This window comes from Capricornis sumatraensis, chromosome 13 (genome assembly GCF_032405125.1).
Source record: "Capricornis sumatraensis isolate serow.1 chromosome 13, serow.2, whole genome shotgun sequence".
In the NCBI taxonomy this organism is placed as follows: domain Eukaryota; kingdom Metazoa; phylum Chordata; class Mammalia; order Artiodactyla; family Bovidae; genus Capricornis; species Capricornis sumatraensis.
The window spans coordinates 11252018-11271280 of record NC_091081.1 but is presented as its reverse complement, the minus strand read 5'-3'; the positions used below and the strand labels follow the sequence as shown (position 1 = coordinate 11271280).

Below are 19263 nucleotides of genomic sequence, written 5' to 3'. Positions count from 1 at the left end.
GTAATTTTATTTCAGAAAATTTCAAAATTCTCCAAACATGTACATTTCCAAAAAATAAAGTATAATAAGTGCCAATGGTCCCATTGCCCTGCTTCAATAAGTGTCTTTTTTTCACTTTTACTCCCATATATTTTCTCCACAACAAAGCATTATTTATAGCAAATCTGGTCATCTTCTTTCAAGACTGCTTTTAAACATGTCACTACCCTAAAGTCATTCCTTGGCCTCTGCTCATTTGTTCTCCTCTCAGAGACTCTATCTGAGTCTTAAAAGTGTGACATACGCAGGCAGAGAGAAGAAACTGGCACTAGAGGTCTCAGGGCGGTTGCCTCTCCTGGGAGTCCTGTGGCACAATGATCAGTTTGTAATTAGAGTGTAATAGTGACCTCTGTCATAAACCATTTGTTTTATTCTGTCCCTGGGTCACTCCTCTGGGTCCATGGCTTTGTGGCTCAAGAAGTTGCTCTTCTGAATCTTTTTATGGTATATGCATTGAAGTACTTTCAAAAAAAAGACCTCAAATAATTCCTTGAGATACATTTCTGAGGAAAATGAGTGCATGAGGAAAGAAGACACGTGAGCAAGAATCCAGGAGAATCAGACCAGCAGAGACTGCAGACAATTTTAACATGAACTTTGTCATTTTATCATTATAATTCTGTTAAGTTTTGCTATACATATTTTGAGGCTCTGTTTTAAGATGCTGATTTCTTTTAGTTGGGATGCTTAGTCCTTTTACATTTAATGTGATTACTGACATGATTTTAAGTCCATCATCTTAGTATTTGTTTTCTACTTGTTCTTTTACTGGATTTCTCTCATTAATCAAATATTTTCCTCCTATTTTATCTGTCCTTTTATACTAACTTGAGATGTTTTGATGATGTAGGGAATAAATTGCTAACTCAAAAACCTTGTATATCAAAATTCACATAGTCACAGTTCTTACTTTTGCACTTTGCATTGTAGTTATTATTTTTTACTGTGGCCAGGATTCCCTCAGAAGAAATGGAGTAGCCATCATGGTCAACAAAAGACTCTGAAATGCTGTACTTGAATGCCATCTCAAAAACAACAGAATAATCTCTGTTCGTTTCCAAGGCAAACCATTCAATATCACGGTAATCCAAGCCTATGCCCCAACCAGTAACACTAAAGAAGCTGAACTTGAACAGTTCTATGAAGACCTATAAGACCTTTTATTTTTTTATTTTTATTTTTTTATTTTTACTTAATTTTACTTTACAATACTGTATTGGTTTTGCCATACATTGACATGAATCCACCACGGGTGTACATGCGTTCCCAAACATGAACCCCCCTCCCACCTCCCTCCCCATAACATCTCTCTGGGTCATCCCCATGCACCAGCCCCAAGCATGCTGTATCCTGCGTCGGACATAGACTGGCGATTCGATTCTTACATGATAGTATACATGTTACAATGCCATTCTCCCAAATCATCCCACCCTCTCCCTCTCCCTCTGAGTCCAAAAGTCCGTTATACACATCTGTGTCTTTTTTGCTGTCTTGCATACAGGGTCGTCATTGCCATCTTTCTAAATTCCATATATATGTGTTAGTATACTGTATTGGTGTTTTTCTTTCTGGCTTACTTCACTCTGTACAATCGGCTCCAGTTTCATCCATCTCATCAGAACTGATTCAAATGTATTCTTTTTAATGGCTGAGTAATACTCCATTGTGTATATGTACCACAGCTTTCTTATCCATTCATCTGCTGATGGACATCTAGGTTGTTTCCATGTCCTGGCTATTATCAACAGTGCTGCGATGAACACTGGGGTACATGTGTCTCTTTCAATTCTGGTTTCCTCGGTGTGTATGCCCAGCAGTGGGATTGCTGGGTCATAAGGTAGTTGTATTTGCAATTTTTTAAGGAATCTCCACACTGTTCTCCAAAGTGGCTGTACTAGTTTGCATTCCCACCAACAGTGTAGGAGGGCTCCCTTTTCTCCACACCCTCTCCAGCATTTATTGCTTGCAGATTTTTGAATCGCAGCCATTCTGACTGGTATGAAGTGGTACCTCATTGTGGTCTTGATTTGCATTTCTCTAATAATGAGTGATGTTGAGCATCTTTTCATGTGTTTGTTAGCCATCTGTACGTCTTCTTTGGAGAAATGTCTATTTAGTTCTTTGGCCCATTTTTTGATTGGGTCGTTTATTTTTCTGGAATTGAGCTGCATAAGTTGCTTGTATATTTTTGAGATTAGTTGTTTGTCAGTTGCTTCATTTGCTATTATTTTCTCCCATTCAGAAGGCTGTCTTTTCACCTTGCTTATATTTTCCTTTGTTGTACAGAAGCTTTTAATTTTAATTAGATCCCATTTGTTTATTTTTGCTTTTATTTCCAGTATTCTGGGAGGTGGATCATAGAGGATCCAGCTGTGATTTATGTCGGAGAGTGTTTTGCCTATGTTCTCCTCTAGGAGTTTTATAGTTTCTGGTCTTACATTTAGATCTTTAATCCATTTTGAGTTTATTTTTGTGTGTGGTGTTAGAAAGTGATCTAGTTTCATTCTTTTACAAGTGGTTGACCAGTTTTCCCAGCACCACTTGTTAAAGAGATTGTCTTTACTCCATTGTATATTCTTGCCTCCTGTTAGAACTAACACCCAAAAAAGATGTCCTTTTCATTATAGGAGACTGGAATGCAAACGTAGGAAGTCAAGAAACACCTGCAGTAACGGGCAAATTTGTCCTTGGAATGCAGAATGAAGCAGGGCAAAGACTATTAATAGAGTTTTGCCAAGAAAATGCACTGGTTGTAGCAAACATCCTCTTCCAACAACACAAGAGAAGACTCTACACATGGACATCACCAGATGGTCAACACTGAAATCAGGTTGATTATATTCTCTGCAGCAAAAGATGGAGAAGCTCTATACAGTCAACAAAAACAAGACCAGGAGCTGACTGTGGCTCAGATCATGAACTCCTTATTACCAAATTCAGACTTAAATTGAAGAAAGCAGGGAAAACTGCTAGACCATTCAGATATGACCTAAATCAAATCCCTTATGATTATACAGTGGAAGTGAGAAATAGATTTAAGGGCCTAGATCTGATAGATAGAGTGCCTGATCAACTATGTATGGAATTAGGTTCATGACATTGTACAGGAGACAGAGACCAAGACCATCCCCATGGAAAAGAAATGCAAAAAAGCAAAATGGCTGTCTGATGAGGCCTTACAAATAGCTGTGAAAAGAAGAGAACCAAAAAGCAAAGGAGAAAAGGAAAGATATAAGTATCTGAATGCAGAGTTCCAAAGAATAGCAAGAAGAGATAAGAAAGCCTTCTTCAGCGATCAGTGCAAAGAAATAGAGGAAAACAACAGAATGGGAAAGACTAGAGATCTCTTCAAGAAAATTAGTGATACCAAGGGAACATTTCATGCAAAGTTGGGCTCGATAAAGGACAGAAATGGTATGGACCTAACAGAAGCAGAAGATATTAAGAAGAGATGGCAAGAATACACAGAACTGTACAAAAAAGATCTTCACGACCCAGATAATCACAATAGTGTGATCACTCACCTAGAGCCAGACATCCTGGAATGTGAAGTCAAGTGGGCCTTAGAAAGCATCACTAGGAACAATGCTAATGGAGGTGATGGAATTCCAGTGGAGCTATTTCAAATCCTGAAAGATGATGCTGTGAAAGTGCTGCACTCAATATGCCAGCAAATTTGGAAAATTCAGCAGTGGCCACAGGACTGGAAAAGGTCAGTTTCCATTCCAATCCCAAAGAAAGGCAATGCCAAAGAATGCTCAAACTACCACAAAATTGCACTCATCTCACACGCTAACAAAGTAAAGCTCAAAATTCTCCAAGCCAGGCTTCAGCAATACATGAACCGTGAACTTCCTGATGTTCAAGCTGGTTTTAGAAAAGGCAGAGGAACCAGAGATCAAATTTCCAACATCCGCTGGATCATGGAAAAAGCAAGAGAGTTCCAGAAAAACATCTATTTCTGCTTTATTGACTATACCAAAGCCTTTGACTGTGTGGATCACAAGAAACTGTGGAAGATTCTGAGAGAGATGGGAATACCAGACCACCTAACCTGCCTCTTGAGAAATCTGTATGCAGGTCAGGAAGCAACAGTTGGAACTGGACATGGAACAACAGCCTGGTTCCAAATAGGAAAAGGAGTACGTCAAGGCTGTATATTGTTACCCTGCTTATTTAACTTATATGCAGAGTACATCATGAGAAACGCTGGACTGGAAGAAACAGAAGCTGGAATCAAGATTTCCAGGAGAAATATCAATAACCTCAGATATGCAGATAATACCACCCTTATGGCAGAAAGTGAAGAGGAACTAAAAATTCTCTTGATGAAAGTGAAAGAGGAGAGTGAAAAAGTTGGCTTAAAGCTCAACATTCAGAAAATGAAGATCATGGCATCCGGTCCCATCACTTCATGGGAAATAGATGGGGAAACAATGGAAACAGTGTCAGACTTTATTTTGGGGGGCTCCAAAATCACTGCAGATGGTGATTGCAGCCATGAAATTAAAGGATGCTTACTCTTTGGAAGGAAAGTTATGACCAACCTAGATAGCATATTCAAAAGCAGAGACATTACTTTGCCAACAAAGGTCTGTCTAGTCAAGGCTATGTTTTTTCCAGTGGTCATGTATGGATGTGAGAGTTGGCCTGTGAAGAAGGCTGAGTGCCGAAGAATTGATGCTTTTGAACTGTGGTGTTGGAGGAGACTCTTGAGAGTCCCTTGGACTGCAAGGAGATCCAACCAGTCCATTCTGAAGGAGATCAGCCCTGGGATTTCTTTGGAAGGAATGATGCTAAAGCTGAAGCTCCAGTACTTTGGCCACCTCATGCGAAGATTTGACTCATTGGAAAAGACTCTGATGCTGGGAGGGATTGGGGGCAGGAGGAGAAGGGGACGACAGAGAATGAGATGGCTGGATGGCATCACTGACTTGGTGGATGCGAGTCTGAATGACCTCCGGGAGTTGGTGATAGACAGGGAGGCCTGGCGTGCTGCGATCCATGGGGTCGCAAAGAGTCGGACACGACTGAGCCCCTTAACTGAACTGATGTGAAATAATTTGGCCTCCTATTACAAGGTATATGTGGGTGGTATAACTGTGTAGGAATAGATGCGTGGGGGGCTATGTGTGGTTTATATGTGAATGTATTGCATATATGCGTATGTGTACATGTGCATACAAACATGTATGCTTGCACATGTGTCTGCATGTATAGTGTGCCAAATGAGTGCTGCCTTTAATTCCTAAATAACTAGGTGATGAATTTTAAGAGCACATTTCATAATTTAATGACATCACTTTATTAATTTCTGAATACAACCAAGTAATTCATTAAAGGACAGCAGACTGGTCTTTCAGAATAAATGGTTCTGTCAAACTGCTTTAACATGTAAGCCAGAGTTTAACTCAAGTATTTGAAGAAAAAAGTTGTGCATTCATAAAATCTCTCATGGGGCAGATATGAATGATGTCCTAATTTAATTCAGCGTGTATTTCCATAAAATCTTACAGCAGAATTCATAAAACATAGTAAGATAACATATCAGCCACTTCTAGCATAGGAGAAATATATGCTGTTTTGGTTTCACGTCAACTTTTTTTTTGACTGATTTCTTAAGGAAATACCTTCCTCTCCCTCCGGTAATGTGCTTAAACTTTGTTTGGAAAGCTTCAGGGGAAGGGAGGTTTTAAGTGAGGTCTGGAGCAGACTGCCCGGAGAACTTACTTCCCTTGGTGATTGATATGATCCAGGCTTACAGCATGCAGGTATGATGCAAGTCTGTGCATGTGTAGAGATTATGTTTAACCAAGGGTTTTCTTGGTGAAGGAGTGAAATTGAACTCTGGGGAATTTTGAGAAATAATTCTGCGAGGTATAATTATAACTAAAGTCTCTTTGATGTGGCCAAGTTTTTTTCTATTAGCAGTATTATATTAATTTATTTTACCTTGATTTTGGTACATACAAACATACATTGTCATCCAGTACATTAATTCACAGTTTTTAAATACTTGTGGTCCTGGGTTTTCTGCCAGGCACCATGGGCAATCTGACATGAAAAAGTCTGGGTTACTGTTTAAGGAAGACACAGTCTAGTAGAGGGAGCTATAATATGAGCATAGATAACTACAGGATAAAGGAGAAAGAGACATGCACCTTAAATCTGCACAGCAGAGGCTGGGATTGATCGAAGAAAGCCTCATGAGAGAGAGGACACTGGAGCCGGGCCCTAAAGGATGAGCAGAAAGGATGAGCCACTGATGAAGTGGATGGTGCTTTTAGGGGCAGACACGTGGCCAAAGGTACAGTAGTGGATTTAGAGGAAAAGAAACAATTCTGTTTTGTTGGCATACAAAGTGCAAGAGGAAGCAGTAATAGATAATTCAGGAAAGATAAGATGGACTGTACTGAGGAGAATGTTAAATGCCAAGCTACCATTATTACCAACGGAATGATTAAACTTTTATTATTCCCCTCACTATGTGTTAAAAATAGGACCAGCTGCTGTGTAGACATATAGAAGAAGGAAACCTGGTCTATATGTCTAGGAAATAAAATATAGTTCAGTTCCTCCAATTTTAAATTGTCTCCACCCTTTTTAACATTATAAGTATTTTGGTTTTTAAAAATGCCTTGTTTACATTAATATTTAGTTATGGGACTTCTTGGTGATCTAGTGGTTAAACCTCTGCACTCCCAGTGCAGAGGGGGTCCAGGTTTGATCCCTGGTTCAGGTACTCAATCCCACATGCTGTAACTAAGACCCAGTGTAGCCAAATTAATTAATTAAAAATGTAGTTAAGTATAGATTTAACTTCGTATTTATATGAAATTTGTACTTACTATCATTTACAGGCTTCCCAGGTGGTGCCAGAGGTAAAGAACCCACTGTCAAAGCAGGAGATATAAGAGACGCAGGTTTGATCCCTGGGTCTGGACGATCCCCTGAAGGAGCAGATGGCAACCCACTCCAGTATTCTTGCCTGGAGAATCCCATGGACAGAGGAGCCAGGTGGGCTACAGTCCATAGGGTCACAAAGAGTTGTACACGATTGAAGTGACTTGGTGTGTGCACATGCACACACACACACACACGCACACACACACACACACACACCATTTACATTGGCATTAACTGGAAAGCTGGTTCAAATAACAAAACAGTTTTCCATCGACCTGCCCATGGCTCCTTTCTTCAGCACCACCTGCCTATACTACCTATTCCTCTCTGAGCTTTGGTCTGCCAAGGTCATAGAGATTTCTATAAACTTTTTATCTTTCCTTAAATATTAAGAATGCAGAATTTCAAATATACTTGCCAGTCTTTAACATTAAACATCTAGGATATGTATGGCCACTACTTAATAATTCCCCAGGTATCAACCTTCTGTTCTATGTTTTCTCCAGTTTCAGACTGTGGTAGGTAGAAGACAGAATCTCATTTTTTAAAATTTACATTTATTTACCAATCACCAATAAGCTTGAATGTCTTTTCCTGTATTTATTTTACATTCAAGTTCCTTATTCCATGAAATGACCCTCTGTCCTTCCTTTTGATCTTCTATTAAAACATTTATCGTTTACAAAAATTGATTTGTAGGACTGTTTACATGTTTTAAACACCAATCCTTTATCAAGTATATGCCTTATAATAAATTCCTTCAGTTTGAGGTTTATCTTTGTCTCATTTATGGCATCTTTTGATATACGGAAGTTTTAAATCTTAATTATCCGAGTTTATGAATCTTATCCTTTATGATATATAGTTTTAAAATCTTGCCTGAAATCATCCTTTCCTAATCCAAGATCATAAAGATATTTTCCTATATTTCCTTTAAAATTTTTTAAAGGTTTTCTGTTCACATTTACATCTTTTATTCACTTGAAATCTGTTTCGTGGAATGAATTAAAGATTTAAATATAAATTTTTAGTATGGACGACCAGCTCCTCCAGCATTCAGTCCCCGGGAGTCAATGGCTCTTCTGGTAGATAAGAAGCTTCCTTATATGTGGATCTTTCTACAGGCTGTTCATCAGTCTAGCTGTTCTCGCCCTGTGCTAACCTACTCTGTCATCAACTACAGTGTCCTTCAAGCTTTCAGTACACAATTAATAGCTTTAAGATACAAGATGCATGATATTTTTTAATTGAAAAATATTTGTTGAACTATAGTTGATTTACAACATTGTGTTAGTTTCTGGTATGCAGCAAAGTGAGTCTGTTATACATAAACTGTTTCCTTTTCATTATGGTTTACTATAGGATATTGAATATAACTCCCTATACTATACAGTAGGACCTTGCTGTTTATCTATTTTATATATACTAGTGTGTGTCCAGAGAAAGCAATGGCACCCCACTCCAGTACTCCTGCCTGGAAAATCCCATGGATGGAGGAGCCTGGTAGGCTGCAGTCCATGGGGTCGCTAAGAGTTGGACACAACTGAGCGACTTCACTTTCACTTTTCACTTTCATGCATTGGAGAAGGAAATGGCGACCCACTCCAGTGTCCTTGCCTGGAGAATCCCAGGGACGGGGAAGCCAGGTGGGCTGCCGTCTATGGGGTCGCACAGAGTTGGACACGACTGAGGCGACTTAGCAGCAGCAGCATAGTATAAATATATAATTATATATAGACACTATAAGAATAAAAGCTAACCTGTAAGGTGCTGTCTATGATTATTTTTAGTGGTAAGTCCAGGTGCTGGTTTAAGTAGCTATATTCAATAGTTTATTATTAGGATTAAGCCTATAAATACATTTTAATATTTGCTTGAAATAAAGTCAGATATGCTGTTTATCAGGATCCATTAACTTAGGCTCTGCACTTTGTCAATTTTCCAGAAATTGTAATAAATTTGTATTGACCCAATTCAAAAAATGCGCCAAAGAACTAAATAGACATTTCTCCAAAGGAGACATATGGATGGCTAAAAAACACATGTAAAGATGCTCAACATCACTCATTATTAGAGAAATGCAAATCAAAACCACAATGAGGTACCACTTCACACCAGTCAGAATGGCTGCGATCCAAAAATCTGCAAGCAATAAATGCTGGAGAGGGTGTGGAGAAAAGGGAACCCTCCTACACTGTTGGTGGGAATGCAAACTAGTACAGCCACTATGGAGAACAGTGTGGAGATTCCTTAAAAAATTGCAAATACAACTACCTTATGACCCAGCAATCCCACTGCTGGGCATACACACCGAGGAAACCAGAATTGAAAGAGACACATGTACCCCAATGTTCATCGCAGCACTGTTTATAATAGCCAGGACATGGAAACAACCTAGATGTCCATCAGCAGATGAATGGATAAGAAAGCTGTGGTACATGTACACAATGAAGTATTACTCATCCATTAAAAAGAATTCATCTGAATCAGTTCTGATGAGATGGATGAAACTGGAGCCGATTATACAGAGTGAAGTAAGCCAGAAAGACAAACACCAATACAGAATACTAACACATATATATGGAATTTAGAAAGATGGCAATGATGACCCTGTATGCAAGACAGGAAAAAAGACACAGATGTGTATAATGGACTTTTGGACTCAGAGGGAGAGGGAGAGGGTGGGATGATTTGGGAGAATGGCATTTTATCATGTATACTATCATGTAAGAATCGAATCGCCAGTCTATGTCCGACGCAGGATACAGCATGCTTGGGGCTGGTGCATGGGGATGACCCACAGAGATGTTATGGGAAGGGAGGTGGGAGGGGGGTTCATGTTTGGGAACACATGTAAGAATTAAAGATTTTAAAATTAAAAAAAAAGAAAAAAGAAAAAAAATAAAATGAGCAAAAAAAATAAAGAGAGAAAGAAAGAGAAAAAAAAAAAAAAAACAAATTTGCTGTAGAATGTTTCTGAGGACCAAGGACATAGTATTATTAGCTTGGTACAAAAGTAATTGCAGTTTCAGACCATGAATTTTAAATCATTATAATTAGGCTCAAACACATCTTTATTGATCAAAATAGGAACCATTATAATCAACATATTTTTGCCAACGAGAAATAAGTTTGTTTATTTCTGTAATGTAAAACTCCATGCTTTGGGATTTGACACCCTCTTGGAAAGGATTTTCTGAATCCTGTGGGTTGTGGAAGCATCAAAAAGTTGTCAAGTTGCTTGAAGTAGTGTTAGTTGATTGGTGAGAGGTTAGGAGAATATGGCAGATGAGGCAAAACTTGATGGCCCAACTCGCTCAATGCACAACGTGTGGTCAAGCATTGTAATAGAGAAGAACTGGGCCCTTTCTGCTGACCAGTGCTGGCTGTAGCCATTGTGATTTTTTTGTGTCTCTCATCAATTTGCTGAGCATATTTCTCAGATGTAATGGCTTCACCGGGATTCAGAAAGCTATAGCGGATCAGACCTGCTGCAGACCACCGAACAGGGAGCACAATCTTTTTGTGGTGGAGAGTGCATGCTCTCTGTTGTCTCTTCTCAAAAGGACACTGCTGCTGCTGTTGCTTCAGTCGTGTCCGACCCTGTGCGACCCCAGAGACGGCAGCCCACCAGCCTCCCCCATCCCTGGGATTCTCCAGGCAAGAAAACTGGAGTGGGTTGCCATTTCCTTCTCCAATGCATCAAAGTGAAAAGTGAAAGTGAAGTTGCTCAGTCATGTCCAACTCCTAGCGACCCCATGGACTGCAGCCTACCAGGCTCCTCCATCCATGGGATTTTCCAGGCAAGAGTACTGCAGTGGGGTGCCATTGCCTTCTCCCAAAAGGACACTAATCTTGTCAAATCAGTTCCCTACCCTTAAGACTTAACTTCTAATTACTTCTTTATTCTAAATACAGCCGAGTTAGGGGTTAGGGCTTCAACATAGGAATTTGAGAGAGATACAAAGATTCAGTCCTTAACAGGTAGCTATTTATTAATAAATACCTTCATTTAACTTATTTTCCAGGTTTAGTCATCTTCATTCCCTTTTAAAAAGCATATATACTTTAACGGCCGGACAAATGCCTGTGACTAGAAGGCCACTCACTAGTATGCCCCAAAATCATATTCCCACATTTTGAATGGTCAATTGTGTTGATTCCAAACCTGTTCATGCCCCACTGAACTTGTAGTTGTATAATTTAATGTCATACAAAGTGGTGGTTCAGTGGTAAAGAATCTGCCTGCACTGCAGGAGACACGGGTGACACAGGTTCGATCCCTGGGTTGGGAAGATCTCCTGGAGAAGGGCATGGCAACTCACTCCAGTATTCTTGCCTAGAGAATCCCTTGGACAGAGAAGCCTGGCGGGCTACAGTCCACGAGGTTGCAAAGAGTTGGACACGACTGAAGCGACTTAGCATGCACAGCGATGCAAACTAATAGATATGAACAAAAAGAAAAAGAGTCATTGTTTCTATGAAAATTAAATTGGCAATTCTTGGAAAGATCCTTTTTATAAGTGTAATAATAGCTCACAAGACCACCATAAAATATCACATGCATGCATGTTCAGTCTCTTCAGCTGTGTTCAACTCTTTGAACACCATGGACTGTAGCCCTCCAAGCTCCTCTGTCGATGGCATTCTCCAGGCAAGAATTCTGAAGTAGGTTGCCATGCCCTTCTTCAGAGGGTCTTCCCCACCCAGGGATTGAACCCAGGTCTCCTGTCTTCTGCTTTGCAGGTGGATTCTTCACCACTGAGCCCCAGAAAAGCCCCCTGTAAGAGATTAGCAAACAGTAAGCAAAAATCTAGGATCTGCACCAAGATTGCTTCATAAATGTCTTTATTTCTCCTTCCACTTTAAAGAAACTGAAACTGGATATCATAGCAAATGTGTTACACGTGTTTTTTATGGAAAGATCTGGTTGTGCATCTCCCAAGTCAGCAAATTCAAAGCATGGACATTATTAAGCATGTTCACATCCTGTGCACTTACACATTTCACTGTAAAATGTTAATGCATGCTTTTGAAAAAATATTTTTAACTGCCTTTATTGACTATCTGCTTTTCCCAATCACGTCAAAAAAAGAATTCTATTGCTGACCAGGGCTACATTGGGGTCATAATCAGTACCCTATTGACTGACACAAAGTCTAAGCCGCAGATAAAACTCCAGTCTTCAACATTGTTTCTCTTGTTTGCTTAACTCAGCAGCCAGCCACCCACATGTACAGAGGAGCTTTGTGCAAGCACCAATTATCAAAAGGCTGTGCTTTCATCCATGCCATTAATTTTTGAAGGCAGAGGACAATGTGAGGGCATTGGCAAACACTACTACACAGACTCTTGGGACACAATCCTAGGAAAGGTCATCTCCTCGAGGACTGAACAGACCTTCATTTCTTAACCTAGTCACCTGCAATGTGTATTGATTATAGTATGGGTGGGGCTTCCCTGATGGCTCAGATGGTCAAGAATCTGCCTGTGATGCCGAAGACCTGGGTTCGATTCCTGGGTGAGGAATATCCCCCAGAGAAGGAAATGGCAACCCACTCCAGTAATCTTACTTGGAAAATCCCATGGACAGAGGACCCTGGCCAGCTATAGTCCATGGGGTCACAAAGAGTCAGACACGACTGAGTGACTAATGTTTTTCGCTTTCAAGTGGGAGCTGGTTCCTTGACCAGGGACCAACCTGCACCCACTGTGTTGAAAATGTGGAGACTTAACCACTGGACCACTAAGGGATTCCCCACATTTTTCATTAGATTCTGTCCTTTGTCCTGACTGCACTGCAGTGGAAGAAATAGCAATTAATTCATGTTTTCATTTTCAAATGTCAGAACACCACACCCAAAAGGAGCCCACTTATTTACTCGCTTATTTTGAGTAAATAAGCCCACTTATTTACATAGATTTTCCTCTGCTTCTACCAGACCCTATCTGACTTCATCTCCTCCACCAGGCACACGTGTTCAGCAAGTTCTCAGCGCAGTCAGGTTTGCCAGACCCTGCTTGTGACCCTCCATTTGTGCTGCTCTATGTTTGGAGACTACGTTAAACAGCTGTTGGCAACTGCATCTCCTCCAGTGTTCCCCTTCCTGCTTAATCCAAACAGGGCAGAGGTTGTGACAAGGGGGAGAGAGGTACTTCAGCTACAAATCTCACCGCCCCCACTGCTATCTAGTATGACTTTGCTGACTGCAGTGTTTCCAGACTCTTTTGTATTACCAGCATCACAATGACAAACTCACTCAATTGACTAAAATGACTCTTTGAACTCTAACCAGAATGGACATGTTATATGTAACAAGGAGTGCTATGAATTATGTTCATTAAGGTTACTCTCTGTGACCGGTTCCATGGGATTGTCTAAATGAGAATGACTTGGGTTTAGAACAGCCATAATTAGGAAGGAAAAGCTGTGTTGGGAACTTTCTAAATTGGTGTAAAAAACAGTGGTAGAATAAAAGACTCAAAGAGCTGGGAGGAACATTGGAATTCATCTAGTCTAAACGCTCATTTTACGGATTAAGTAATAGCCAACATGTTTCTCGTTAGGAATATCATTAGCGTTTGGGTGGGACAATACTTTTGCTCTGAGGGACCATCCCACACATTGTAGGATGTTTGGCATCCCTGGCACCTGCTCACTGAATGCCAGGAGGTGCCAGTCATTATGTCAACCAATATTCCCCCACCAGCTTCCCAGTGGGCGCTCCCCAAGGGAGTGGTACCCTCCCTGTTGAAAACCTTTGAGCCAAATGGGTCAGAGACAACCAGGAAACCCATGCTAACACAACTGACTCATTGACACCCCCTCTGAAACTTTAATGTGTGCGGAAATCAATGAGGGATCTTATTTAAAACGCAGACTCTGACTAGAGTAGTCTAACCAGCTTATAGGTGATGTCGAGACTGTTAGTTTGCAGACTCCACTTTGAGGAACAACAGAGTCCAGGGATCTAAATGACAGGATGTGTGAAGTCTCTAGATGTCCTTACCAGGTCCTTACCCACCCAGAGCTGTGGCTGTGGAATTCTGCAAATGGTACTTGCCCTCTGTACAAACTTCTCAGGAGATCGGCTCTAGCTTTGTCCTGGGAACTCTGCCTTAGTCTGAGCCTTCTCCTAGATGATCTGATGGCAGTCTCTGCCTTTGTCTCTGTGCACAGCAGGCTTAAGGTAATTATTTTATTTGTTTCCAGAGCCTGACTTTATGAAAGGTCCCCTCTTGGAGTCTCATTTCTTCACCTGTCCAGCTGCAGCTCCAGGAAACCCAACTGAGACCAAAACCAAGGTACCTGCTTCCTGAAGGTGAGCTGGTGGAGGCAGGTAGGTTCTGGGAGAGCCAATAGCTGTCATTTGTCTCAATGACAGAGCTGAATAGACACTAGGTTTCCTGCTTCCTGCCCAGAGATCCTCTCCAGGGACCCATGTTCCCATTCCTTCTAGTCCTACCATCAAGTGAAACTCTGTGTCACTCAGCACATCTGCTTAACTCCCCAGGGAACTGCCACCCACTCTGCTTTTGCAAGAAGTCCGTAGGGACCAGCTTCCTGGTTGAAGTGCAACACTGAGAATCTTGCAATGTAGAACAAATGGCCTAATGAGAAGTGAGTCCCCACAGACATTGTTGATTGTTTCCCTCGTGCCATTCCTGGCATTTGGAAGCAGTTGCTTGGAAGATTTTGAGTTGGGTTCATCTCCACTGGTGATAAAACAATTGAGATACAAAGAAGTTCAATCACTACTCACAGAATATCATCTCTATATCCTCCATGACATTTTCTGGTTCCTTCTGTTCCTTTTCAGCCAAAGAAACAAGCCAGACGGCCATCCATGTGAGTGGGTAGACATTTTACGGGGAGCCCCTGATGGCTCAGGCAATGAAGAGTCTGCCTGCAGTACGGGAGACCCACGTTTGATCCCTGGGTCGGGAAGATCTCCTGGAGAAGGAAATGGCAACCCACTCTAGTATTCTTGCCTGGAAAATCCCATGGACAGAGGAGCCTAACAGGCTACAGTCCATGGGGTAGCAAAGAGTCAGACATGACTGAACGACTTCGCTCTTTCTCTTTTCAATGTTCTATGAAACTCTATAATGTCTGTCTTCACCTGGGTTCCCCTGAAACTAGAGGCTGAGACGAATGTTTGCGTGATGGCAGACTATTTGAGAACAGAGATTCCTTGAAGCAGCATGGCAGACAGAGGAAGTCAAACCAAGAGGGAGGGGAAGAAAAATAAGGATAATTGTCAAGTTGGCCCCTTGACACGTGATGCTGCTGGATTCTTCCTGGATCCTATGAAATGAACTGAGAACTGACTAGAGCAAGCAGTCCCAGCCTTTTTGGTACCAAGGATCAGTTTCATGGAAGACAGTTATTCCACAGATGTGGGTGAAGGGTTGGTTTGGAGATGATTCAAGTGCGTTGTATTTATTATGCACTTTCAGTTTAGTTCTGTTCAGTCACTCTGTCATGTCTGACTCTTTGCAACCCCGTGAATCACAGCACACCAGGCCTCCTTGTCCATTACGAACTCCCGGAGTTCACTCAAACTTATGTCCATCAAGTCGGTGATGGCATCCAGCCATCTCATCCTCTGTCATCCCCTTCTCCTCCTGCCCTCAATCCCTCTAAGCATCAGGGTCTTTTTCAAGGACTCAACTCTTCGCATGAGGTGGCCAAAGTATTGGAGTTTCAGCTGTAGCATCAGTCCTTCCAATGAACACCCAGAACTGATCTCCTTTAGAATGGACTGGTTGGATCTCCTTGCAGTCCAAGGGACTCTCAAGAGTCTCCTCCAGCACCACAGTTCAAAAGCATCAATTCTTCGGCACTCAGTTTTCTTCACAGTCCAACTCTCACATCCATACATGACCACAGGAAAAACCACAGCCTTGACTAGATGGACCTTTGTTGGCAAAGTAATGTCTCTGCTTTTTAATAAGCTATCTAGGTTGGTCATAACTTTCCTTCCAAGGAGTAAGCATCTTTTAATTTCATGGCTGCACTCACCATCTGCAGTGATTTTGGAGCCAAAAAAAAATAAAGTCTGACACTGTTTCCATTGTTTCCCCGTCTATTTCCCATGAAGTGATGGGACCGGATGCCATGATCTTCGTTTTCTGAATGTTGAGCTTTAAGCCAACTTTTTCACTCTCCTCTTTCACTTTCATCAAGAGGCTCTTTAGTTCCTCTTCACTTTCTGCCATAAGGATGGTGTCATCTGAATATCTGAGGTTATTGATATTTCTCCCTGCAATCTTGATTCCAGCTTGTGCTTCTTCCAGCCCAGGGTTTCTCATGATGTATTCTGCATATAAGTTAAATAAGCAGGGTGACAATATACAGCCTTGATATACTCCTTTTCCTATTTGGAACCAGTCTGTTGTTCCATGTCCAGTTCTAACTCTTGCTTCCTGACCTGCGTATAGGTTTCTCAAGAGGCAGGTCAGGTGGTCTGGTATTCCCATCTCTTTCAGAATTTTCCACAGTTTCTTGAGATCCACACAGTCAAAGGCTTTGGTATAGTCAATAAAGCAGAAATATATGTTTTTCTGGAACTCTCTTGCTTTTTTGATGATCCAGCAGATGTTGGCAATTTGATCTCTGATTCCTCTGCCTTTTCTAAAATCAGCTTGAACATCAGGAAGTTCACGGTTCACGTATTGCTGAAGCCTGGCTTGGAGAATTTTGAGCATACTTTACTAGCATGTGAGATGAGTGCAATTGTGAAGTAGTTTGAGCATTCTTTGGCATTGCCTTTCTTTGGGACTGGAATGAAAACTGACCTTTTCCAGTCCTGTGGCCACTGCTGAGTTTTCTAAATTTGCTGGCATATTGAGTGCAGCACTTTCACAGCATCATCTTTCAGTATTTGAAAGAGCTCCACTGGAATTCTATCACCTCCACTAGCTTTGTTCGTAGTGATGCTTTCTAAGGCCCACTTGTCTTCACATTCCAGGATGTCCGGCTCTTGGTGAGTGATCACACCATCGTGATTATTGTAATCTAATGCCACCATGATCTGACAGGAGGAACCAGTCCATGGCCGGGAGGTTGGGGACCCCTGAACTAGAGGACAGAAGGAAGAAGGCTTACCAATCACCTCTCACTCCAAGGGTGGGCCTATGGGGGCTGACTCCCTGAGCTTTCGCTTTGTGCAGCTATGAGTGCCCGGTGAGTTCCTGAAGGAATCCTAGGGCAGAAGGTGAGGTTGAGTGAAATGTTAAGGGTTGCCTGAGAGGCAGTAATCCTAGAGGCAACAGAGGATACTGGAAACAGCTCCAGGAATCCTGGGAGATGGAGACAGCAACACCCGCCCCCCACCCCCGAAGTATCTTTGGCAGGCCAAGCACTGGTTCTTGTCTTTATATGGCAGCTGTACTTTCTGAAAGTCATATTTCCAACCTGAATTCTATAGCCATGCATTGTTATAACAAGGACCCCAATGGGAGTCTGGAAACTTTGTTCTTAGAGAATTACAGACTCAGTTTAGAGCATTTCCCAAAGGTTGATTTCTCACTGTGAATTTGGAAAGAATGGCCATAAAAACAGCTTTGGAAAACTGGATGTGTATGTGTGGGCGTGCTAAGTCACTTCAGTTGTGTCTGACTCTTTGTAAAGCTATGGACCATATCCTGCCAGGCTCCTCTGTCCATGGGATCCTCCAGGCAAGAATACTAGAGTGGGTTGCTGTGCCCTTCTCTGGAAAACTGGATATGTACACGCAAAAGAACTACTTATAACACATACAAAACTTAAGTCAAACCTCCTCAAAGACCTAAGCTTAAGAGCTAAAACTGTAAAAGTCTTTCAAGACAATAAAGGGGGAAAACATCATGACAGTGAGTTTGGCAATTATTTCTTGGACATAACACCAAAAACAGGCAAAAAAAAAAAAGTAAAAGTAGATAAATTGGATGACATCAAAATTAAAAATTTATATGCACCGAAGGACCCTCAACATGGAATGGAAGAAAATATTTATAAATCTTATATCTGATAAGGAGTTGACATCGAGAATGTGCAAAGAACTCCTAGAGCTCAACAACAAAGAAGCCAACTACTCAACTTAAAAATGGGCAGAGGACTTGAAGAGAGAGAATCTCAAAAGAAGCCACAAACAAGAAAAGCACATAGAAAGATGCTCACCACAATTTTTAGGGAAACGCAAATCAAAACCAGAATGAGAGGCTGCCTCATACCCATTAGGGTGGCTACTGTATTAGTTTGTTAAGGCTGTCATAAGAAAATACCACAGGCTGGGGCGCTTTAATAGTAGAGCTTTGTTTTCTCGCATTTCTGGAGGCTGGAGTCCTGAGGTCTTGGCAGCTTTGGTTTCTTCCAGGGCCTCTCTCTGTGGCTTGCAGATGGCAGCCTTTTCACTGTATCCTCACCTGGCCTTTCCCCTGTGTGTGCGCATTCTTGGTTTCTCTCTGGATGACCAAATCCCCTTTCCTTATGAGGACACTAAGTCAGATGGGTTTGAGGCTCACCTTAATGGCTTCGTTTTCATTTAATTACCTCTTAAAGGCCCTATCTCAAAACATGATTACATTTAGATACTGGCTGGGACTTCAACATACTAAATTTGAGGGGGCGTAGTTCAGTCCATAATAGCAACTATAAGAAAAACGAGAAAATAACAAGTGTTGGCAAGGACGTGGACACATTGGAACCCTTGTGAATTGCTGGTAGGAGTGTAAAGTCATACAGCTGCTGTGGAAAGCAGTAGAGTGGTCTTTAAAAAATTAAAAATAAAATTTTCTTATGATCCAACCATTCCACTTTTGAGTATGTACCACAAAGAACTGAAAGCAGGGTCTTGAAGAGATTTTTGTACACACATTCATAGCAGCATTATTTACAATAACTAAAAGGGAGACACAACCCAAGTGTCCATCAAGGGGTGAATGGATAAACAAAATGTTGTATATGCATGCAGATGAGTATTATTTAACCATAAAGAGGAAAGAAATGCTGACACATACTACAACATGGATGAATCTTGAGGACATTATGCTAAGTAAGCCAGTCACAAAAGGACAAACACTTATGATTCTACTTAAATGACACAGTCAGTTTGGTAGAGACAGAAGGTAGAATGGTGGATGCCAGGAGTGGGGTTGGATGTGAGGGCAGGTGGATGAATGGAGAACTGTTGATTAATGGGTGAGGAGTTTTACTTCTGCAAGTTGACAAGACTTTGGAGGTTAGTTGCACAGTAATATGAATGTACTTAATGCTACTGAGCAGCATACGAAAAATGCTTGTGTGTGTACCTGTGGGCTCAGTCGCTTCAGTAG

At 41.3% G+C, this 19263-nt stretch overlaps 1 protein-coding gene across 1 annotated transcript in view; it reads left to right on the top strand.

Annotated features, from left to right (window-relative positions):
* The window catches only part of LOC138089947 (Krueppel-like factor 4), a 46405-nt gene that overhangs the window by 25176 nt on the left and 1966 nt on the right, over positions 1–19263 (top strand). The window contains exons 2-3 of the mRNA XM_068985519.1: positions 14213–14285; positions 14766–14794. Of these exons, the coding sequence (XP_068841620.1) occupies positions 14213–14285; positions 14766–14794 (102 nt within the window). The remainder of the gene's footprint in view (positions 1–14212; positions 14286–14765; positions 14795–19263) is intronic.